The sequence below is a fragment of the Lontra canadensis genome, unplaced genomic scaffold (genome assembly GCF_010015895.1).
Source record: "Lontra canadensis isolate GAN:19392208 unplaced genomic scaffold, GSC_riverotter_1.0 scaffold28, whole genome shotgun sequence".
Lineage (NCBI taxonomy): Eukaryota > Metazoa > Chordata > Mammalia > Carnivora > Mustelidae > Lontra > Lontra canadensis.
This window is the reverse complement of record NW_022631022.1, coordinates 18,771,605-18,795,721: the sequence shown is the minus strand read 5'-3', so window position 1 is coordinate 18,795,721 and position 24,117 is coordinate 18,771,605. Positions and strand designations below refer to the sequence as shown.

The window sequence follows — 24,117 nt, the reverse complement described above, 5'->3', positions numbered from 1 at the left end:
AGAGTGTGAGCGAGTGCATGGAAGGCTGGGGAAGGGGCGAGAAGATGGCAGTCCAGCAGAGCTGCAGCTCACCAGGCTGAGGTAGCTGTTTTGTGCTCAAGCTTTTGATTTCCCTTTCCTTTCATAGACAGGGCAGAATGCTAGTCATTCGAGGGCTCCTGCAGGCGGCGTGGCCTGTCACCACCAGAGCCTGATGACGTTACAGTGGGTGGTGTTCCAGGAGCTTTGCAGGGCCTACTCAGTGAGAGGTGAGCCTAGCGTGGCAATCACTCATCTTTCCAACACTGGAGCAGCCTATTCCAGCCCAGGGTCCCAGAGGAGGACGGAGTTCTCCCCTCTTCTAAGAGCATCACCTTATCCCCTGGGGTGGCTCAGCCTCTCTGGCCTGCCCCTACCCTGAGATGGGAATGCTGAGTGAAGGGGAACCATTCTGTCCCCAGCCTGGGGAGCCAGGGAGGGGTGTGGGACAAGCCCTGCTCTAGCAGGAAATGGGTCAGGGGCCATCTCCCGAACTGTGTGGTCTCAGGACCCAACCTTCGAGAGCATAGGCCTCTTATTCCACCGCCTTCCCCACCACTGTGATCCCTGAGTCATCTCTCCTGCCTGCCTCCCCGCCTCCTCACTGGGGTTTTAGCAGAGGGCTGGAGGGGCTGGGGTACAAAATGTTTGCTCGGCTTTGGGGGTAATCTGCTTTCATTTCTTTGGTGCTACAATAACAACAATAAAAATTAAAAACAAAAAAGTCAGCAAAACACATATAAAAAAGATTTCAGAGATGCAAATACTTCCTGAAGAATCAAACATCAACAATTACAAATCTGAGGTATTTCAATGAACCTGACATCAGCAGGTCTGGGGATGCTGGGGCTGAGGTGGCCCCATGAGAAGGGAGGGCCCAAGGGACAAGTGGGCTGTTCTTGGGAGAGCTGGCCAACAAGGGTGAGTGAAGGCGTGAGGTCTGGGAGGGCCAGAAAAGGGTCAGTGTGAAACGGGTGCCAGGGCTTGCCTGGGCAGCCCCCTGTGGCTCTGCCTCTCCCTCAGCAGGTACCCAGTAAGCCCTGGACCTTGAGGACTGCCCTCGTGTGCCCCTTCCTGGGACCACTCCAAGGGGAGTATAGGGCCTTGAGGACTGTCTCAAGACTTGAATTTGAGGGACCCACACCCCTGGAACCAAACATGGTAGGGAAGGCAGGTTAGGAGGGCCCCATCCCATGCTCAGGAGTGAAGGGCCACAAAGGCATGGTCTTCGGCTCTCACAGCCCCACATGGGAGTTAAAGATCGGAGGACTGAGCAGGGGAAGAGGCCAGTGACCCTGCGGTCATGACAGAGGGAAGGGGAAGGGCAATAAATTAAAGGGAAAGGGCTGTGGAGGGCCTCCAGCCCTGTGCCGGCTTACAGATTGTCGATACACCGTGCCCGGGACGGGAGGTGGCCTGGGAACCAAGGAGGAAGGAAGCTGGACGCCGGCAGACCCCGCCCGGTTCTCCAGGACGATCCCTGATTGGACAACGCTGCCCTGTCCTGCCCCTGCAGCCTCTCCCTGTCCCCAGAGTACAGCAGGACCTGAACGAAGCCTGGACAGACGGACACGTCCAAACTCTAGTCTGGCCAAATGGTGTTTGACATGGGCTCCGTGAGATGAGGTAAATTCTGTGCATCAACCTCCTTCACTCTCGACAGGAGAGTGGGGCGTGGGGAGCTGGGTCCTGCCCCTCAGAGGGACCAGCTGGTGGAGGGCTCGGCGCTGGGGGTGCCCCGGGACGAGGTAGGACTTGGCGAGCAGTGAGAGCTGCTGCTGCCGCTGGCGCTGCCACCCACGCTCTGGGGGGCGGGCCCCGCGATCAGGTGGACCACAGGCTTCTGGGCGAACAGCACACCTGCAGGAGCGGCAGGGGGAGTGAGTGTGAGCAGCTGAGGAGACATGGGGCCGGTGTGCTCTGGCCCCGCAGGTGTGCGCCCTGCACACCCCGCGCCTCCAACCAAGTCCCGCATGCCTTCCGCCTTCCCCCTTCAGGTGCTCCAGGGCCGGCCAGGGGGCAGAGATGTAAGCCATGCTTTTGAGGAGATGTCCCCAGTGCCCTGTGGGTGCAGTGGTACGGGGGATGGAGGGAACCAAGAGCAGGGCTCAGAAGGCAGGGCCGGGCTGGTCAGGAAAGGCTCCGGAGGAGGAGAGCGCGCCTGGGCTGGCAGAAAGCATGGTCAGAGGAAGGGCTGGCGTGCCAGGCAGAGCAGAGCCAGGCAGGGCTGCGGCGGGGAGGCCGCCTGGCAGTGGGGACTCATGAGCAGGAGGAGGGGTACAGAAGGCGAGTGCCCGCTGGGCAGGCCACAGAGACGGGAGGCCTGTGTGCCTCTTGGGGGAAGGGTCTCACCCTGCACCTTGGTGACGGGGATGCCCCTGAGGGTTTTTAGAAGAAGAGACATGATGAGATCTGTGTTTTAAAATGCTCTCTGTGGGGCTGGGAGGAATTGGGGCCTGCCAGGAAGCTACTCCAACAGCGGGGAGAGGCCCAAACCAGGGCAGTGGGGTGCGGGGCAGCAAGAGAGAGGGAGAGAGCAGAGTAGCAGGGTCCAAGCGGCTCCGGGGGCCTTCGGGGACAACTTCCTGGTTCCTGGCCAATGCAACTTGCACACCCACTGACAAAGGGCACAGGTGGGAACAGTGGACCAGGGGTTGAGGCAGGTGAGGTCTGGGAAACCTTCAGCTCTCTTCTGACTGCTCCCCGTTCTGAGAGAAGGAGGCATTTATCCCCTCCTTTCTCCTGAGAGAGGATGACAGCATTATTAGCTCCAGACACAGATCCCCTTCTTCCCTGCTTTCTCCGCGGACCCACTCACAGCCTCCCAGACTCCTAGACCATTGACCACCACCAGATGGCAAAGGACACCTAGGTCTTGCCTGCTGGCTCGCCTGGTCTCCTCGAGGGGCCCCCCATGTCAGGCAGAGGCCTTACCCATCTGACTGGCCTCACTGCGTCTCTGCAAGCTGCCCTCCAGGAACTCCGGCCCTTCCTGGGCTGCAGCCCCGACGCCCAACGCCAGTGGCCTAGCAGGGAGCCAGCCAGAGCACGAGGCCTGCAGTGCGGCGCCCCACGGGGGCCCTGCACCCAGCTCCCAGAACAGGAGCATTCAAAGGGATAGAGCACTTCCTGAGGAAATGGCCCAGTGTGATGGAAGGTGCAGCTTTAAGACCCTCCATGGGGCACGTCCCGGGCCCGCCATCTAACACGAGGCCAGCAGGCCTGGGCTCCCCCGGCCCACCCATCAAACTGGTCGTAGCAAGAGTCGGTGGGCTCGTTCCCAAACTCACACCTAAACCAAAGACATGGGGATGGGGAAAGGGCTGGTTTCTAGCAACTGGAAAGACCTGGTAGAGGTGCTAAACGCACCAGCCAACAAACCAACCACTGCCCAACTAGAATGAGAGGGACAACTGGGAAGGACTGGGTGGGATCCTACGCACAGGGGCTGCTTCGGCCACTCAGATTCCTCCGCCTGCCTGTCAGCCCTTGGTCAGTTGTGAAGAAAGGGAGCAACAGGCGGTGTTCAGGGAGAGCGGGCTTGAGCCGGCTGGAGGAGAGCGGTGCGTCACAGGACCCTGACGGCAGTGGCGGAGGTGGCTCAGGACATGATATTTAGGGAAAGGGGATGGAGTCGATTACAGAGCTTCACACTCAAGGGCAGTTGCAATTAACAAGCCAGCCACTGGTCAAAAGGGTCAGACGGAGGGTTTCTATGGTTCTGTGAAAGCTGGTTGGGGGAGAACCTGTCATCCCATTAGCAACCCTCAGCTTCTCCTAGGCTGGAAAAACCTCTTAACCATTGAGACTACATATAAGAAAGCCAGCCCTAGGAAGGGGTTCAGACGGGAGGGTGACAAGCAGGGCCAGCCAGGGCCACCATGCTGTGGCCGCCCTCAAAGCTCCGAGAGCCTTACCTGCGTAGGTGGTGCCATCGATGTCCACAGACATGTTGATACTACCGATGCTGCCTGTGGCCAGGTTCAGTGCTGCAGCCGAGGCCTCCGATCTGTCTTCTGCTGGGGACAAGGGAGACAGCAGGGCTGGTCAGGCCTCCTGGCACCGCGGTGTCCTCTCCAAGACCCTCCCGCTCTCCTGGACTGGCCACAGCTGGCCGAGGCCTCCCACGTCCAGAAAGCATCCTTACAACCTTCTCCTGAGGGTCAGACCTGGCAAGAGAAGCCAGGCTTGCCAATGGCCTATCACTTGCTTTCTCCGTTCTCGGCTGAGCCACTTACTCCCCTGCTTCCTCTGTTGTCCAAGGAAAGGGATCACAGGCAGCAAGGCACTGACCCAGCTCCCAGCTGTGCACTGACACTTTCAACGTGATTTGATCAACCCTAACTAAGCACCCACCACCCATCGGGCTGGGGAACTGGAGATGAGGAAGACATAGTCACTACCTTAGAGAACCTGCCTTTCCTCCTCCTCCTCTCCTTAAGTGGAGAGGGTCCTCAAGGAGAGGCTCTGCCTGCCCAGTGTGGGGCTGGCACCTGTAACCCATTTCAACCTGACCATCTGTGCAAAGCTGGCACCCGGGGCCTCTGCCTGGCTCACCCCAGACTCTGCCCTTTCACCATGCAGCCAAGAATTCTGCCAGATGAGCTGTTTTTCATGTCTGGCTGCTGCAGGACCAGAGGCACCGGCCCTGAGAGGGGAGGGAACAGAGTGGAGCTGTTGCCGCCAGCGTCCTTCTGCTCCTCAGCTGGGGACAGGGGTCAGGGAGTGCTGCCGGCAAATACGCACAGCCCCCTCCGCACCGGACTTCTTCCCATCACGTGCTTGCTAAAGTTTGCTCTGCGATAGAGTCAAGGGCAAGAATAGCAAAGAAAATGTGCATGGGGTTGTGGGGAGAAAGGAGGAACAAGGGGCATGGAGTGTGTGATTCTGGAGGAGAAGGCAGGGCACCTGAAGAATGAGGAGGGCAAGGGAAGGATGCCAACGATGCCGCTAAACTTGCACTTCCTCCTTCCCCTGGTTCAGAGGGTCACAGGCAGCCTGGCCTGAGGCACTTGGCCTCCTTGTGGAGGCCTGTGACTGGAGGTGCTGCCTTCCGCCCACAGCCCAGATCTACATCCGGGGAGGCACTGCAGGGGAAGGCTAAGCCCTTTCATTTGGACAGATCAAAAGGCTGGTGAGGAAGAGAAGCACAGCAGCTGTCCCTGAGGGCCTCTGGCCCCTCCACCTTCTAGAACTCCTCTTTTTGGCTGGAGAACAGGGTGCTGCCTGAGGCAATTTCTGGTCAGCTTGGTGAGCTGAGGTCCCAGGGGCCACAGAAGCCCCATGTGGCTTTCTGGCCCTAAGATGGTTCTGGGAGGTCAACGGGCCCCTCAGGGGAGCCCAGGTCGGCACCCAGAACGGGGGAGGCCCTGCCCGGGGCCCAGCGCTCACCCCTGCCGTTGATCCTGATCTTCATGGGCAGCTGCCGCGCCATGGTGAACAGGCTGCGCTGGAAGGCCTGCTGCACCAGGCGCTGCTCCTCCTCTGACAGCCGGGGTGCCTTCTTCTCGGGGGGCTCCCCCGACTCTAGTCGCTCCCGCAGCTGCTCCAGCGTGGCCGTCCGGGTACCGGCCTGCTGGCCTGCCAAGCTCACGGGCACAGCCAGGCGATTTGGCACGGGCACTGTCGTCACCGGGACTCCATCACCTGGCAAAAGCACCAGATTCACGGATTCACCACCCTCTTCCCCACCCGACAGTGGGCTCTGCCACTCCCGCCCTGCTCACCCTCCTCCCCCTGGGCCCTGCAGACCTTTCCTGAGAGTGGCTGCAGGGGATATCCGAGGGCTGCTGGCGTTGGCACCACTGCTGGAGCCCAGCCCGAGGATGGGGAAGCGGATCTTGGGTGGGGAGAGAAGGGCAGGGGCCCCAGCGGTGGCGGCAGCAGGCGAGTAGCCAAGGAGGGAGGAGCTGTAGCTGGGCCGCCGGCCCTCCCTCCGGTTGCCATCGATGGCCGCCTGGAGCTCTGCCGGGGAGCTCAAGGCTTTCTTCTCACACTCATAGGCATAGAGATACTTCATGTACCTGGAGGGAAGGAAGGAAGGGAGGAGAATAATCCAGAATGGTACCAGAGGCCCCCCAGTTTAAGTTTACGGCTCTCTGTGGGACAGGCCTCTGGGACACAGGATCTCTTGGCAGAAGAGAAGGTCCAGGGCGGCCGGATGCCCTGTCCCAGGCCCCTCCAGCTGCTACTCAACACTGTACCAAACTCTGCTCCAACTGGAGAAAACCGTTCTTTAAAAGAAATAAAGGACATCTTCACTCACGTTTTCTGTTTGTTTTGGCACCATTTTAGGTGCTGTTTAGACACGTTTTGGCAATGTCTTCCTGGCTCCTAGATGCCCTCACCGTTCTGAGTCAGCCAGGTCAGGTATGAGCAATGTTTCCTGTCCTTCTTTGCATCACATATCGTAAGCAGCACTTCTCTATCCAAGAACCTTGAGAGAAGGAGCCCTTCCTTCTAGCGTACTGCCTCACTGATGCTCATTCCTTAGTCTCCAGAGAGCAACACCGGGTGTGATCCAGTGAATGGATTCCCCTCGGCCCTCACTCTTTGATGCTACTCTTGGTTCCCCTGCTCCTATGACCCCCATAATTAACTCAAATGATGACGAAAATAGGTCCAAATCCCAGGTCCTCTGTTGCTGGGCAAGCGGAGTGTCGGGTAGGAGGGGCTAGGCTTAAGGCGGAGGTGCTGCGTCAGAAACAATGTCCTGGAAAGAGTGGCTATGGGGCCAGAAGCCCAGGGGGGAATCTCAGTTCTACCACTACTAGCTGGTATGGCTTTGATCAAACCTTTTAAACTCTGAGACTCCGTTTCTGTTTCCTGAAAAATGAGATAACACCTACCTCACAGGATTGATGGTGAGGTCTGAAAGAAACAGAATGGCAAAGTAGCCTAGGGAGACACTTGGGAAATGGTGGCCCTCAGGATCACTCAGGTCTAGAAAGGGATTCGTCTCAGAAAGCTCCTGGCTACGTTGAGAATTCCTCCCTTCTTGCCCTCTGTACAGTGGAATTTCCTTCCTTCCTCTCCTCTAGGTTAAAACATCCCCTTTCTCCCAGGTCGGCTTCCTTTCCCCAGGGCCCCGGCCACTCACTGGGTCCTCAGGGTAAAGGCGGCGCTGGTGATTGATGTGGGCAGGTTCAGGCCTTTGGTGATCTCCCGCCAGATCTTCTTGTTGATGATCTCCACCAAGCCCCCCTTCTCTGTCACCAGCTTATACAGCATATACAGGTCCAGGATCTGCTTGGCCATGATGGGGATTCGGTTGATGGGGGTCCCTGGGATTGTCCAAATAGAGAAACAGCGTTGTGTCATCAAGCAGAGAAAGAAGACATATGCATGTGCCCAGCTTTTGCGGAGTTGGAAATATGTTCATGAATCTGCTTTAATCGGACTCAAATTCCCAAAGCTGGAAGCTATCAGACTAGCTGCCAGTTCTCCTTCGGATGAGCAGAAAGACAGGTCCGACTCATAGGCTCTGTGAGCCTCTCTGGCTCTGTCTTCCCCTCTGTAAATAAGAGGGCTGCACTAGATGGCTTCAAAATTGGGTTGTTGTGGGGTTTTATTTTGTTTTTTTTTTTTTTTTGACTAGCAGGGTGAGTCCAGATTCTTTCCTAATGATGTGGTAACTCACACTCCTCTGGGGCCTTCAGAAGATGCTGCTTTGCGCCCCCCCGCCCCCCTACATGCACAGCTCTGTAAGCACAGCTCTGGCGCACTTTGTAACAGTGTACACAGTGTAACAGCGTTTTCATTTGCATACCGCCTGCTTCCTCCTCTCCTGCAGCAGGACAGAGAAATGTTTTCTCTCCCTTGTCTCCACCGAGTCAAAGGAGCTGCTGGACACCATGTCTCCAGGGGATGAAAAGCCACTGAATGACTCTCTCCCCACTAACCGCTCCATCCCTCCCTGGCCTCTGAAAGAGGGAGGGTCAGAGTGGCTTCCGCCACTGGCCCCGAAGGGAAGTGAGAGGAGCCGGGGACTTGATTAGGAAGCCTGGCACCAGGCAGGAAGGCCCACTAATGAGCACCAGGGGACGGCAGGGAGGGCGGGCCCGGGGCCCTTTCACAGGCCGCTGGGATGCTCGGCAGGAGGCGTGATGGATGACTGTCATTTGGCAGCCTCAGGATTAATGATCCAGAGGTCAGAGGGGAGAATTCCACAGGGAAGGGTCACTGGCCGGGGCAGGGTTTGAGACTTGTTGCCTTTTGATGACAAACTCCTTGTACTGCACACAGGCTGCTCTCCTCTGCCTCGGCCCCCTCCCACTGCCCTGGTCTTGCCGTGGCCTCGCTGACTAACTGGTGGCCGGTAAGCCAGCTTGATTTTCGAGAAGTGCTGTTTGTCTCAGCTCCTCCTGCTTCTTTCCCGTCATGGAATGGTATTTTCTTCCCAGCCCTGAAATGCGGGCTTGTTACAGCTCTTTCACAGGGTAATTCACATGAGGAAACGGAGCAAAGGGTCCCAAGAAGAGCAAGCAGCAGGAACATGGGGTGGGGGGTAGGGGCTGTGTGGCAGCACCTGACCTCTTTTCTAAGTGTGAGGAGGGGGCAGGAGGTCCTCCAGAACTCCATCTTGGTCAGCTGGTCCTCGGAGGCTCAAACACAAAGGGGTCACAGTGTTAGACCCAAAGGTTCACAGGTAAACTAGGAGATACTGTGGGTACATGGCCAGGACTCACAGCTTGTGTTGGTTAACTTCTCTTCCCTGTGCTGCTCTGGACGATAAAACGAATTCCTGACATAAACACAAGAGCCTGGTGTGGCAGAGCTGGTCTCCTGGAAGGACAGGGCTAAGGTCTGCCTCCTGTGGGAGGCCCGTCTGCCCGAGCACACTCACGGCCCAGGCCAGTTCACACCCTCATGGCACCACCTGGAGACTCTGGAAGGACCATTCTCAAGGTCCCCTCCCATTCCAGAAGCTTCTAGGACATCTTCAGGGTGACCTGTTACTTCCAAGTCAGAACGTTCACCTGAGCCCACCGTTATCCCCAAAGCCAGCCCCTCCTTTCCGCCCATGGCGGCCTCTTACCCATGCACTCCACGTGTGCACCGCGGCCACCACAACACTCGCTCCCCTGCTCCACACCAACAGACCCTGACGCCTACCCAGTCTCATCACCCGGGTCTCACACAGCCCTTGAACGACTGCCTTTGAAGTGTTTCAAGCATCCTGACAACACGCTCTCTCACTCTTTAGCTCGGTCTCCTCACGACCCTCCCCAAACCAGGCTCATTTCTACTCCACTCTGCTTCGTGCTCTCCCTCGTCAAGCCTCATGTGACCTGCCTCTGCTCAAATCCTTTCCACACTGGGCTTCAGGAAGAATCTTCTAACTACCCCAGTTTGGAGGGATTTCTTCTCTCAGAATTCCTACTACAAGCCCTACAAGCTCAGCAGGTGATTAGTCTCTGTCTCACGTACATTCACCTGGCATTCCAGGAGGACTGCAAGCTCTGTGAAGGCGGACGGAGACTGCTTCTCCTTCACCACTCCTTAAGTATTAGAGCGTTTAATAGATTAAGCTGCCGTGCACATGGAAATAAAAGGTGTTTCTTAAAGTCAAAACAACCAGCTATGGGTTACCCAACGGGGACCCTCAGTTGCACGTCTGTCGTGCTGGCAGTGTGCCCACCAGACCCGTCCCCAGCATCATATGTCTGAGGCTGACAGCCCTGAGCAGAAGTCACCTTCTCCTCTCAGGTCCCAGCAGGTTTATTAGGGTCATAACCCTTAGCAAAGAGCCTGGGCGTACAATGGCCCAGCGTGTGTAAGCTCTTTGTGGCCATGTCCCACGCAAAGCGGACCAGCAGCAGCAGAACGGATGGAGAGCCGGGGGTCCTTGAGAAGGTAAAGAATCTATGACTGCACTCAGTGGGGTGGAAGAGAAGAGGAAGCAGGGGTTAAAGAGCGGAATGCGGGCGGGTCTGTGCCAGACCCGGATGGGTGCGGCTGTGTGTGTAAGCACCAGGCGGGGGCTTGCCCAGCCAGAACAGTCACCGTGGAGAACCAGCTACACTGCAGTTTTGGAGATCCATTTGCAAATGGCTTTCTGAGTTGGCACCATTTTCATTAGAATCTCCAATGGTGGCCGCCTGGGTGGCTCAGTGGGTTAAGGCCTCTGCCTCCGGCTCAGGTCATGATCCCAGTATCCTGGGATCGAGCCCCGCATCGGGCTCTCTGCTCAGCAGGGAGCCTGCTTCCTCCTTTCTCTCTGCCTGCTGCTCTGCCTACTTGTGATCTCTGTCAAATAAAATCTTAAAAAAAAAAAAAATCTCCAATGGTGGTAAACCTTTAAACATAAAGGGTGTATTTTACGTTTAGAAATGGTCATTCATGGAAGGAAATCAGGAGAACAGGAAGTGACCAGGCTGTTTATACTGATTTTATTTGAAGATGAGTTGTGAGAGGTTCCCAGGTGTGGCTGACACTGCCTCTGGAGGCAAGTCCCTAGAGAGGAATTATACATTTACTCTGAGTAATCACTGGACTGTCTAGTTATCTGAGGTGGTTTCTCTGAAAGATAATAATGTTATAGGTGTAGAAATTTCATGAAAAAAAAAATGCCCCTTTTTATAGTCGTAGAATGTGACTGCATGAGGCTGAGAACTGCTTCGGGAGGGGGAAACAGGCAGGTAGGGGGGCTGAGAAGATAAGGAAGGTTTCAGAAAGTGGCATTTGAAGTCAAGGCTGTAAATCTAACCAAAAGTGACTTCTTCCCAGCCCCTCTGGGGAGAAAGCACAGGTCTGGGGTACAAGGCACCAGGTGGTGGCCCCCACAGTCCCGCTCTGTGGTCCAGCCAGGCACCCTGGTTCAGAGATCAGTGGATAAGGAGACTGGGCGTGTTCTTCCCAGAACTTGGCCCTCTGCAAAACTGCTAAAAATAGCTCCCAGGGCAGGAGGCCCCCCCCGGGGGCTGTCAGAAACAAAGCCGAGACTGTTCTGAGTGCTAACTCGAGATGATGGTATGGTTTTCTCACATTACCCAGAAAAAGCAGGAAAAAAACCTGCCCTGGCTTCAATTCTGACAACCAAGAAAGAGGCTGGATCCTCAGGCCAGTCTGTCTATAGTCTGCTCTGTGCCTAACGGACCTGGCACCCATCTCCTTTGTCCCAAGGAGACTCAGTTATGAAAGGGGTGGGGGCAGGCAGAGGAGACTTTTAAAAGCTGAGTTTACCTTCTGAACAAGAAAGGGAACATTATATATCATACAGGGGGTTAGGGATGAGGGATCGACACATTCAGGTCTCAGTTTCCCCATCTGTAAAATGAGGAATTGGACTAGATGACTGTCAGTCCCATGAGTCTATGAATAAAAACTTAAAACAAAAACTGATAGTCGTGATTATTACTGAAGGGAGGGGGACTTGGTTTTAGGAGCTTGCCTGAATTATGGAATAATGTTGCCAAGTGATATTGAAATGGACAGTGTAGGAACTTATCCTAGGAAGGCCGCTGTGTGGCCACAGTGGGCCTCTTTCCCCAACCCTGAGGGAAGAGGGGCGTCTCTGGCCTGCTCTCTGGGCTCGACTGCATCTTCCTCTAAGGAGGTTCTTCATCTGAGAGGTGACAGTTCTCTGTCCCCAATAAATGCAAAAGCTACCTGCGAAGAACCAGGAAGGAGGCAAGCAGCCACTGCAGAGCACGCTCTGTGGGTCACTGGTGTTGGCACTGCAGGAGGCTGAGTCTCCGCCCCCCATCGCGCCTGGGGAGGGGGGCGGTGTGTGAGCACCTGATGGGGGCCGCCTGCGTACTGTCAGTCATTGCTATCAAAGCGGGAGCTAGGATCGAGGGTAATTAATCATGCTCCTTCTGACAGGAATCCAGGGCCTTATCTGTACCCCAAGAAATGCCACTGGTCTCTAGTTCCCTCCTCAATAAAAGAGACTGACAGTTCCAACAAAGAACGCCCTTATCAGATTTCAGCCAGGGAGCCTGAGGCAGCCCGAGGGACAGTGTAGAAAAGGCTTTTATGAGGGCCAGGGACCCTCATAGCCAGGCTGTGGGGCTCCTGGGGCTTTAACCCTTGGGTGGTGGGAATGCCGCAGGGCACTGGCACTCGCCAGGCCAAAGCTGTCATCAGAAGTTTCCAGCCAGATGAAGCTAAACAAAAAAATATCCTGCTCCCTGGCACTTTGCTCTCCTTCCTGCCACTCAGACTGCAGAGACAGAGCTAGGGCAGGGGTGAGGGCAGATGGAGGAGATGGCCTCCTTGGGCAATGGAGGCAAAGATGGGAGATGGCAGGAGTGTGGGAGGGAGGGTCACTTTCTCCCCACCACAGAGAATAGGCCCATTCCAATGAGACCAGAAGCAACTGGGGGGCACGGACTCCAGACAGAGTCACACAGCTGCCTTCCTGCCCACTGATCAGGGGTGAGGGCCCAGGACCCAGGACATGGCCCTGCCAACGATCCTCGCTGCTTTTTCTTGGCTTTAAAAAAGATCATTAATCATTTCCACTGCCTGTCAAGAGAGCTGGGCAGCTGAGTGGAGAGCCTGGAAGAGTTAAGACCCATGTGAAACAGGGAATGTGCACAGACAGACAGGCTTCCTGTCCATTCTTCTGCATATTAATTCTTGCCCTGCTCTGGTCCTGCTGCCCAGGAACAGGCAGAGAAATGACTGGTGATTTTCCTCCTGTTTACGTAGAAAATACCTCATACTAGGAAACTGGGCAGCCGCGTCAGGCAGCGCGCAATGTAGTGTAGTCGACTGCTCCACAAACAGAGCAGAGGCAAGAGGCACAGTACCCCAGTTTGCGCTGACAGGTGTCTTGAAGCCTTCTGGCTCTGATTTCCCACGGAGCAGGTCTGACAAATACCTGCTACAGTGCATGAAGCTGAAGGTCACAGCTCGTTTACTTCTGCGGACACCCCTATAACCACTCCTCAGATCAAAATACGCCAGGTCTCCAGCGCTGCAGGAAATTCTCATGCCCCCTCCCAATCAAAATGCATCCCCCACCTCTTCCCTCCTAGGCAGCAGCCCTTATCCTGACCTGTATCACCGCAGGTGATTTTCTTCAACTTTGTGTACGTGTAACCATGGCAGACCTGCTCTCTTGTGTCTGGCTTCTTTTGTTCAACATTAGGTCTGTGAGGGCAGCAGTTCATTCCTCTTTATTGCGTGCACAATTCCCTATAGGACTGGGCCACCGTTTGTCCATCCACCGCTGAGGGACACTGGGGTTCTTTCCAGTTTGGGTTCTAATGAACAGTACCGCTCTGAAGACTCCTGAGACGTCTTTCAGTGAACGCAGCATTCATTTCTGTTGCGTATACGCCCAGCAGTGGAGTCGCTGGGTATCAGGGTCGGCCTATGTTTAGCTGTAGTAAATCCTTGCAAGTACATTTCCAAAGTGCTCGTGCCCATTTATACTCCTAGCAGCCATGCATGGGGGCACTGGCCGTACCACAACCTGAGAGGTTCCCTTTAAACTCCTCACTCTTCTTGATACTCTAGCTCAGACTAATTGCTTTAGGTGAAGGTCAATGTTAAACACTGTGTTCTCCTATGGCTAGTAAACAAATGAAGATTAGGGCTGTGTTGTCTCCTTGCTTAAAAACTCTGTTCGGAGGCGCCTGGGTGGCTCAGTGGGTTAAAGCCTCTGCCTTCGGCTCAGGTCATGTTCCAGAGTCCTGGGATCGAGCCCTGCATTGGGCTCTCTGCTCAGCGGGAGCCTGATCCCCCCGCACCGCCGCCTACTTGTGATCTCTGTCTGTCAATTAAATAAAATCTTAAATCTTAAGATCTTAAATCTTAAAACAAACAAAAACCAACCCTGTACAGAGAAGTTGGCCAAGGAGTTAGGAGGAGGTGAACCATTGGGTTTTTTCTGCTTTGACTGCTGCTGATCAATAGACCTGGCTAGTGTCTCTAGGAGCGGTGGCAAAAAGTTGATGGGGAAAGGCGCAACAACTCAAGGGCCTAGGATAGTGTGCCTAGGAAAGCTACAACAACCCAGCAGGCCTAGGGAGTGCATGGCTGTCCTCCATTGTCAAACCACAGCACTAGCTTCACCACAAGTGTAAGTGTAACCAAACCCTGGCTTTAGACTTTTTGTGCACCAACCCTGAGGTACTAAATATTAGTTCACCTGGAACAAAAAAGGCAAAACTATCAATTCCGTTTTACCAAGTGCTAAAAGTATCAAAGTATCAATAAAAGATTGGGGGGGGGCACCTGGGTGGCTCAGGTCATGATCTCAGGGTCCTGAGATTGAGCCCCACGCTGGGCTCCCAGCACAGTGAAGGATCTGCTTCTCCCCTTCCTCTCCCTCTGCCCCTCTCCCCAGCTCATGCTCTCTTTCTCTCTCAAATAAATAAAATCTTAAAAAAAAAAAAAAAAAAAAAAAGATTTGAAGCCAAAGGGGCTGAATTTAATGACAAAATTGGGCTCTTCAAATTAATCATGTCTTCCAAAAACCAGGATCCCTTCCGGTTATCATGGATAACTGAGCAGATATAGAGTATTAAATGACTATTACAAGTGGAAAAAAAGAAAAAAGCAGTGTATCAACAGTAGTTGGAACACGTGGGGAGAGAAAAAGACCTGGCCTCAGACAAAGGCTAATTGTGAGACAAAGATTTGCATTTTAGACTTTCATTTGGGGATAAAGTTCGAAAATGAAGCCCCAAAGCCTATTTCATCTGACAAAGCCAACATATTTTAGTCTATCAGGAAGAGTGTCCATGGCACAGACCATTTACTTCAAGATACAAAGAATATATGAGAAACTGCCTCCACCAAAAGGCAAAGCAATATATGTCATGGACGTTTCCTTGCCTGAGATGGATAGATAAGCACACAACAGAAGGAAAAACACTCAAATTGCACTTTGGGGCAGACCAAACCCTTTTCCCACAGTAAATTCTTTGTATATACACATCAAGAACAGATCCAACAATCCATTTGGGAAAACCAAGGTCAGTTTGCAGCCTTGAATAGAACTAGTGGGGGAAAGAGGGCAGCTCTCTGGGTAAGGTCTTGACAAGACTTGTCCTCTGTGTCACTAGGCAGTTCATTCACTGGTGTGTCCAGCTGGGGCAGGGAGAAGGTGCTCTGGCTGCGCGCACGACGTGTCAGAGCTTCCACCCTGTGTCCCCACCCCCACCCCATCCTGCCTGACAGATGGCAGCCTCCGCGCCACTCTGAACAGTCACATCTGCCCTTCCCTGAGAGCTAGGCCTCACCCTGAGATGAAGACTCCTCTTCCATGAAGAGTTCTACATCTGTGTTAATCAGCCAGATGCTGGCAGACCCTACTAGACACCCCACTGTGGAGGCAGACCAGCATTCTCCACAGGGCTCAGAAGGCTGAAGGAGAGAACAGGAAGTGACGGAGCTGCTGGCACGGGGGACCAGTTTCTCAAGGGCAGGAGAGGGAAAGAGCACTGGCCCGGGAGTTAGGGGAAAAATGCTCAATCAGCTCTGTGGCCTTAGCCTAGTCCCTTAACCTGGTGAACTTTGCTCTCTCTACCCCTTTAGAGCTGGAGCTGTGGGGAGGAGATTGGAAAATGGGTTGACAGGGATCTCTAAAGTACACGGGATATTAAAAATAACAGCGAAATCAATTTCTTTCTGTTTCACGGCCTAGGGAACAAGAAAACAAGCTTTTCTTCCTCACTGATGAAGAATAGAATTGTTTATAAGCCTCTGCTTATCAGACTTCCAAATTAGTCCCCCTCTGGCCTACGTAGATTGCCCCCTGGAGAATCTATCACAGAATGATATCTCAGAAACCACCCACAGTCAATTTAATTAGCCAGAGAATTTTATTTACAATAGTTTGGCTTTATTTTCAGCAAAGAAACGTGTGTGTATTTTCCATACACACATGTGTGCATGTGCACACGCAGCTAAAGGGAAGCCAGAAGGGGCATCAGAACTCTGAAATCTCACCAATCCTTCCAGACAACATGGGGTGGGGAGGGGGAGAAGCAAAAGCAACTAGTTGAGTTCAGTGTGGCTTAGACAAGGAAAGGGGAGAAGCACTTGGTCTTGGGGGTCCTTGGTATGGTTTATACATAACTGTTTGGATAGAATTGCTAGAGGGGCTTCTCTTCTTCTCTTTTTGGTCACTGAAGGTGGCTCGTTATCTGTTGGAAGCTCAACAGACACAGTCATGGATGGAATACAGAACTTGGAAGAAATTTCCAGATTAATTCTAATTGAACCCTCTCATTTTACATATAAGGAAACTGTGGTCCCCAGAAGCAGGACTTGCTCCAGATCATGGAGATTTGGGTGGGAGGGATGTGAGCCCAGCTTTGTACCCAGTCCACAGCACTTTCTCTGGCTATCTGCCTCCCCACGGGCCTGTGCCTGGGCCTCTTCTCAGGCTCCTTCTAGGGCAGCTTGCTCTGCTGGTGGGGGGGAGGGGGTCATCAGGGTGGGAGTCACCCTGGTCTGGCCCAGAAACCAAGGTGCCTGGAGCCGAAAGGCCCATCTGTTGCAGTCAATTCACTCAAACACGTTAACAAGCAAAGGAGATGCTGCACAAAGCAGCAGTTACGGCCTGGCCCTCTCCCACTGGACAGCCGTTTCATCACCTGCAGCTGCGGCTGCTGGGGCAGCCTGCCGACCACTGCCTCCGAGCCCTGTTGCCTTTCTCTGCGGAGCAGCCTGCAGTGTCAAAGCTGCCCAAACCCACTCCCGGCCCAGGCAGGAGTCACCAGGCCTCTGAAACTCAGGCTGTTTTCAGTGGCTCCTGTGAAATCTACGTTTCTCCTTCCCCTTGGCTGTGGAGGAGTCATCGCTGGCCTGCTACCGGCATCTCTGAGGCTTTTCCTCAGACCCAACTAATGACATCTGGCTCCTGAGTGCCGCAGACACTCCGATTCGAGGGTGAAGAATCAATCACCCATGTCCAGGGGCCCTCGAGCTCACCACTGTGTGAAGAGCAAAGACAGCAAGCTTCCCGGGAATACAACTTTGATCTGCTCACAGCCCTCTCGAGCGCCCCCTCCAGGCTAGACCATTAGATGCGGGTTTCCAGGGAGGAGATCCCCTCCAGTTTAAAGGAACACCCCCTCTCCAGCCCTGCCTCGGTGCCTCCCTCTCCCCTCTCTACTGCACGTGTGCATGCGCACACACACTGTTTGCCACAGCAAGCTTCCAGAAGGCCCGGCATTGGCAACACTCGCCGTATTCTATGGGCACAGACTAGTGCTAACTTCTTGGCCAAACATGGCTCTCCATGGTGGTGTGCCAGCTGACTCAGCCAGGCCACAGACAAGGGTTCTGCCAGCTGGGCCTGGGCCACGGGCAACCATGCTTCTGCCGCCACCTGGGTGGGTCCCCCACTCCTGGTACCTCCTACTGGAAGGGAAGCTCCTCTCAGAGGCCTCCCCTGTGCTGCAGCCCAGGACAGGGTCCCAGCACCCACTCTTCTGGCACTCAGCCATGGGAGGGGCGCTGGTGATACTGCTCGGCACAGGCCCCTGCTGCCCTCAGGTCCTGCTACCAGGGTGGAGGGAAGATGATTTCCAGAAAGAATTTCTCTCCAAAGTAAATTTTAGACCTTCATCCTCTTTCCCATCCTTCCATAGTAGTGGTTCTTAATGGGGGGTGGGGGATGGGTGTGACTTTGTCCTCCAGGGGACGTTTACTCTATCTAGGGATATTCTGGGTTATCACGACTGGGAGGTGTCCCTACAACAAAGGACTGTCCAGTCCCCAAAGTAAATATGCTGAGGCTGAGAAACCTTGTATTCGGATAACTAACAAATAGTAAAACGGACTCCTCTGTTCCTACGGGCGATGCCAGCAAACAGTGAAATACCTAGCTTACATGCTGAGGACAGAACAAGATCTGTCGCAGAGATCAAAGGGAGTTCCCTTACTCCCGCTTTGGGGTCACTCAGAAATACACTCGACAGCAGTCTGGCAGTGCCCGGCCGCCGCGGAGTGGCCGGCTTGTCCGCACACGCTTTTTGGTGCTGACTTCCAGTTACAGGGTGGCTATCTAAAGAGAGCCAGCTCAGGGACTGCTGAGTTAGGAAAGCCTATAGGACTGTTCAGACGGCCAACACCTCTTGAGCACCTCCCAGTCTGGTGCTGTGCTAGCACTGCGGGTGCAAAGAACTAACTGAGTGGCTGTCCTCAAGGAGCGCCTAGTCTAGTGGGGACACAGAGTAGTAAACAAATCATTTCCTAGATTCACTCTTGGCTAGGCTGATCTAACTTCCATTTTCCTTTCAAAAAAAATCCTTCTGGGAAGGGAGATGAACAATAAAGTAGAGAATGAAGCAGTGGAGCCACACTGCTGATTAAAATCTATATTGCTATGGCAGCCCCTCCGAGACGAGATCAGCTCCTGGGTTTGCACCAGCTGGGCTTGTGGAGCTTGTAAATAATTAAAAGGTAATTGGAAGGGAGACCAAAGTATTAAGTGGATTTTTTGCTCTCAGGGCAACCAGGGAGTATCACGGCTGCCGGTCACATTATCTTTCAGGATTATATTCTTGTTTTTTACTGACACACGCAGCTCCAGATAGCAGTTGGGGGAGTAAACTAATTAGGCTGCTTAGACTGCTCTGAGAAGCCTGGCGATGGGAGGACATGGAGATGCAAAACTTTCAGTCGTCCTTGTAAGAAAACCAGCTGTCATGGGCATGCTACTAGGACAGCAGTGAGGCTTTAGGAGGTAAAGGAAGAGGAAGGGGTGGGAGAGAAAGGAGTTCACACAGAGTAATACCTGCTGGGGGCTGCCTTTAGAGCTCAGCCTAAGAGTAAGAGGAGGATTTCAGTCCCAGATCCCAATTAAGGAGCTGACACAGAAGCCAAGGAAAGCAGGGTCCCAGGCAAGAGGCTGGTGGGAACAGCTCTTTCTTGTGTCCTAAGGGTGATGAGGGTGGAGCTACGCAAGTTGCTGTGGACCTTCTCCTAGAGAGGCTGGGTTTCTGGCCATGCTTCCTGAGGGCTGACCTGGCTGGTGAACCCACCGCTATGACAGGATATAAAGCCAGGAAGTTGAGTCACTGGGGCTCAAGACTCAGTCACGCCAGAGTCCAACGTGGAGATGGTTGGGGAATGGGGGGCGGTGTGGAAGTGAGAAAGAGAGATGGACGGAGAAGTGGGAAGGTGCATAATAAAGCAGATGCCCACGTAACCTACAAACTGCAGGAACGCCCCAACCGACCCAGTGGGTGCAAAAATCAAAGAACCAATGGGTAAGAAAAAAAGAGTTAGCCTTCCCTTTTCATGGATCATCTCAGACCCTCTCACCAAATCCTGAGGGACCTCTAGCCTTTTCTTGGCCTTTCTCAGTCTCTGTGAGACTAGGTACACCAACACGAAACCCCCCATACTAGTTTAAAGTGATGTCTAAGGTTGCTAGAAGGCTAAAGAAAAAGTACCTTTGAATTTGAAATACCTCCTAGAGACCAGTTAATCAGAAGAGAGCATCACAAATAAGGGAGAACAAAATTTGGATGGATAATTCCATTCATTTTCTGCCAGGGCCCTCTCTGCCCATTTCGATCTCATTGTCTGCCAATTCCTCTGCTAAGGCCAGAATCAATAATCAGGAAATGCTTCTTGTTCTCCTGGGCTAAGTAAGACGCTGGCACTCTGCACGGAGGATGGCTAACAGTGACTTGCGCACAGTAGGCACTCAATTGATATTCACTGAGTTGAAAAACTGAGTAGACTGCACACTCACCCCTCTTCTGCATAAAGACGAAGAGGTCATCCAGGAACTCTTTCCTTTCCGGATCACCGTCCAGTTCATACAGCTGCAATCCCGGTCCCCCCAGAAAAAAAACACAGTGAAAAATTCCAACTAATGCAGGAAGTCTCACACCAGAAATACACAACCTTCTCTCTGTATGGCAACAGATGTGACTCAAAGGCCACTCCTGTCCTTACTCCTTGGGGATCAGATACAACAACCCACTGCAGAACTGCCCCTTTTGTTATCACAAAGGAAACATTACAGACCTTGGCAAAATCTCGAGAGATCTCTCTTCCCCGGCCTCCATCAGCATCATCACTCCAGGCCAAACCACCATTCTGAAGGGGAACAAAGCACAGAGTTCAGAAGGGAATAGGACAGAGTGGCAGAGGGAGGGGCAATCATTCAGGGCAAAGACGAAGACCTTCAGCAACTGTGCTATCCTGGGCTTAGACCATAAAAGACTGCTTGGCTGACTGCCTCTGCCACTCCTATGGGACAGCTTCTTCTTTTGCTTTCAGTTACATTCCAAAATAAGAGGGAGCCAGGTGGAAGAATCACATCCATTTGTTGGAGGAGGGTGGGTGTTATTTATCCTTGATAATCCTGGAAGACAAGGACACGGAGGCCCAACTTTCGGAGAACCTACTCATCCCTAGACGATCTTCCAGAAACCATCACTCTGAGCTGTACTTCTTAGGTTCTATACAGTATATGCATTTGTATGACTTTTATGGTGTGCTTAGATACTAAATGGTATGTTATAATGACACCTAGCCCAGCTTCCGTTATGACACTATAAATGGCGGGCAAAGTGTCCCAGGAGCAGGACACAGGTCCCGAAGTTCTGGTCTCTTGGCCAAGCCTCCCCACTAGAAGCTGTAAGTCTAGAGAGAGGATGGTCCTCAGAGACTGATATTCTTCCCAAGGTACAGAGACTGTGCCTCTGAGGTGAAATGCATTTCCATTAGAGAAATAATGAAAACCTAATGCTAATTTAATTGATTAGGTTAAACCAACACCACTCAGCCAAATAGGAGCAAATGGCAAATATGCCTTTGTTTATGTTCTTGGGACCTGCCTCCTGCCTTTATTCAGTTGGGTAACTCTTACTCCTCGGATTAGGTAACATCTTCTGGGGGAAGCCCTCCCCTCACTCCTGGCGTGCTAAGCACTCTGGAAGCAATCTCTGTATATTTTGAGTTTAGAACTTAACATATTTTGGAATTATCCATCATCCTCACCACATTGTAAGTTCAAGAACAATAGTGTCTCATCCATGCTTGTACCCCCAGCACAGAGCACACCACCTGGCACTTAACAGGCCCCAGTAAATGCTTGATGAACTATAACATTGCTAAAAGGCAGTAACTGGCTATTTGTATCAATTAAGCACCTCTTCTAAAAATACACACATCAGGGGTGCCCCGGTGGCTCAGTGGGTTAAAGCCTCTGCCTTCAGCTCAGGTCATGGTCCCAGGGTCCTGGGATCGAGCCCTGCATCAGGCTCTCTGCTCAGCAGGGAGCCTGCTTCCTCCTCTCTGCCTGCCTCTGCCTACTTGTGATCTCGGTCAAATAAATAAATAAAATCTTTAAAAAAAAAAAAACCACACATCTACTGTACAGAAGAGTCAAAAAGGCTCTCTGCTAGTGGGGAACATGAACTGTCAGTATAAGTCTGCTGTTCATTTCTGCCATGCTGGTCAGCGGAGGACCCCATAGACGGGACTGGACGCATGGAGCCCGTCACTCTCTCATTTCTCCCCCCAGGACCACAGGCACATGTGCAAATAGTTGGGGGAGGGGCCTCTGGGGTTGGGGAGCAGAGGTTTCTTGGGAGGACATTCTTTGGACTGCACAGGGATCGTGTTGTAAAACCTTGTCAATAAAACAAAAGCCTCATCTAATTCCCTTCTTCCTAGCTCCCCCTCCAATCAAAGCTTGCCTGAAAGCAGGAGGTTATTATTCAGTCATATTTTGGAACCATACTTTGCTTCCCCTACTCAAAGAGTGCTCTGAGATGCAGACCTACTTTCTGATAGCAATTACACAGGGAGGTAAGTATAACCAAGAAGAACTGACACTCTGTCAGCTGAAATGAAACAGGCTAGACCAAATTGTTTCCCTACTTATCTCGTAAAAGATGTGTGTGAGGAAGTGCTCAGTAAATGCTATCTAAGTGCACTCATCATCTCCCCAGGCAGACGCCACCAGAGATCTCCCTACAGCTCTTCAGCTCAGGGAGGCCAATAACCAAGCAGGAGAAACACTATGAAACAAAACAAAACAAAACAAAAAGAATAAAGAAAAAGGCTAAGATTCACCCCCACACTGTAATTACAGTGAACAGAAATCTGGTGTCATCTGGTGGCAACTAGCACAATGAATAATCAAGATGAATTATGCCTGTCAGGTCAGCAAAACCAGACAGAGTTACAGTCCCCCTTTCAAAGGATGCAGGAGGTTGCCCTAATGCCACTGATTTTGTTTGAGCCAGTAATTCCTGCTGGAAAGTCAATTATCCCGGGAGCCCCTATCGGCTGAAAGACATTTAATGGGGGATCACTGCCGCTTCTGTTATGTCAGCTGTTTACTGTGCGGCAGCTCAATTCCCAGCTCTCTCTAGCTGGGGATCTGAAGCGGATTCTGTTCACAGGAGGTTTCTTTCTCTATAGGTCACCAAGAGAGATGAAAACACAGTTTTTTGCTAATTACAAGTAACTTCCAGGCACTCAGAGCTTTCTCAGAAATGCTTTAACATTCAGCCGGGTGGGGAGGACGGAGGGGTGGGGAGGACAGAATCCACAACCCAGAACCCAGACAGCGCTTCCCACAGCAGGAGATGAGCGTCAAAACAAGCACACCAGTGCAACCACCATGTGACTACGTGTGAAAATAAACACCCAGGTGTGAGGGCTCAGCTCTGGAACAGAGAAGAACGCCCTGGGGGGTGGGGAGGGGGCCTGGGGACCAGCAGGACCCCTTGGCCTTCTCCAGCTCTGCTCAAATGGAATCAGAACCTGAGCAGCGGGAGGGTCGGACTTGGCACTAGCTATGGCCTGCTAAATAGGAAACACTTAAAAATCTGCTTAGTGACAGTATTTTAGCATAAAGCACCCTTGGCTCAGTGACCGCAAAGGACAGGGAGATTTGCCAGAACAGGATGGAAAGAGAGCATCCAACTCTTTGGGCAATCCTACGGTTTGACCCATTCCACAGATAGGAATTTTAGTGATGATTTAAAGAAAACACAGGGCAAGAGTTTCCCAGGAGTGGAGGTGTTCTCTTTTGTCCAAGGAAAGGATGGGCCATTACTTCATCTAAAATACTCAGCTGGGGTTGGTGGGGAAATGTCCACTCTCTGTGCATTATTCTCTTTGTCTTGGGGCAGTTAAACCCTGCTTCACAGGATTTTCTAGCTGAAGTGAGAGTAATTCCTGGACCTGCCCACCCTTTACAGTCCTGCTGGAATGCTGCTTCCCCCCTAGGAAGCCTCCCGCCTCTGTCCACCGGGCAGAATCCACGCCTTTCTCCTCTGGGCTGTCATCTGGTGTGCTGGCGACTTGTGCCCCCGCCTCTGTCCCCTGTCTGTGCCCATTGGGGTATCCCCAGCCCCCAGCACATAGAAAGTGCAGACACGTATACTGAAAGGCAGTGACCTCCAACCCTACAAAGCCTCAGTTCTCCCTCCTTTCACAGGGAGGACTATAGGCTTCCACGGCTATCTTCTTGGTTCTTCTTCACTCTGCCCAACTACTGCAGAACACAGCCCCCTTAGGCACCTGGAGTTTGTGCGCTGGTTTCTTAGCCTATCCCCAGGCTGTGGGTGTGACTGCTGGAAGCCCAGGGATGATTTATTTCTTGGATGCCAAGTGTGGCCGATGCAGACCATGGTGGGGAGGCAACTGGGGAGCGGTAGAGGTGTGTGTGGGGAACACACGTCCAAAGGGAGCCAGCTCAACACTGTCGAGGGGTCCCCAAGAAAAGCATTTCAGTTTACGGCCCAGGGGAACAGGCTCTGTGACAGGGAGGCCAGCGGCAGCCAGTGCTCACTGACTGCCATTTACAACCTTCCCAGGCTCTCCTACTTGAGAACTCTCTTAACTGCTTTGATCTCACCAGGAGCTCACAGGAAACTGACAGTTTGCTCCCAAATACCTACCGAAGACTAGCTTTGGCTACTATGTCCACATTCAGCTTCTTTCCCCCAGGGAAGCCACAGTGTCGTGCCTTTAAATCCCTCAAAAATGGCAGCAAAAGAAGGCTGGGGGAAGGAGAGAGGGGAGCAGCAAGCTGATATCTGTGTATCTCCTGTGCAGCAAGGGCTGGGCCAGGGGCTTAGCAGGCCTTTTCTCACTGAACTATGATTTAGAGGTGGGAGAACAGAGGCTCAAAGAGCAAACTGCTTAACTGGC

The 24,117-nt window shown here is 53.0% G+C and overlaps 1 protein-coding gene across 5 annotated transcripts in view; it reads right to left on the bottom strand.

The window, feature by feature from the left end:
• Positions 1-24,117, bottom strand: part of ARID3B (AT-rich interaction domain 3B) — a 51,801-nt gene continuing 27,684 nt past the window's right edge. For 2 of the 5 annotated variants that reach the window (XM_032865044.1, XM_032865046.1), the window contains 7 exons: positions 19,969-20,040; positions 19,691-19,763; positions 7,118-7,301; positions 5,770-6,041; positions 5,410-5,664; positions 3,936-4,037; positions 1-1,878 (listed from right to left, as the gene is read on the bottom strand). In XM_032865044.1, coding sequence (XP_032720935.1) covers positions 1,715-1,878; positions 3,936-4,037; positions 5,410-5,664; positions 5,770-6,041; positions 7,118-7,301; positions 19,691-19,763; positions 19,969-20,040 — 1,122 coding nt within the window. In that variant the 3' untranslated portion in view covers positions 1-1,714. Of the gene's footprint in view, positions 1,879-3,935; positions 4,038-5,409; positions 5,665-5,769; positions 6,042-7,117; positions 7,302-19,657; positions 19,764-19,968; positions 20,041-24,117 lie in introns of all 5 variants that reach the window. The other 3 variants (XM_032865043.1, XM_032865045.1, XM_032865047.1) reach the window with 3 other exon arrangements.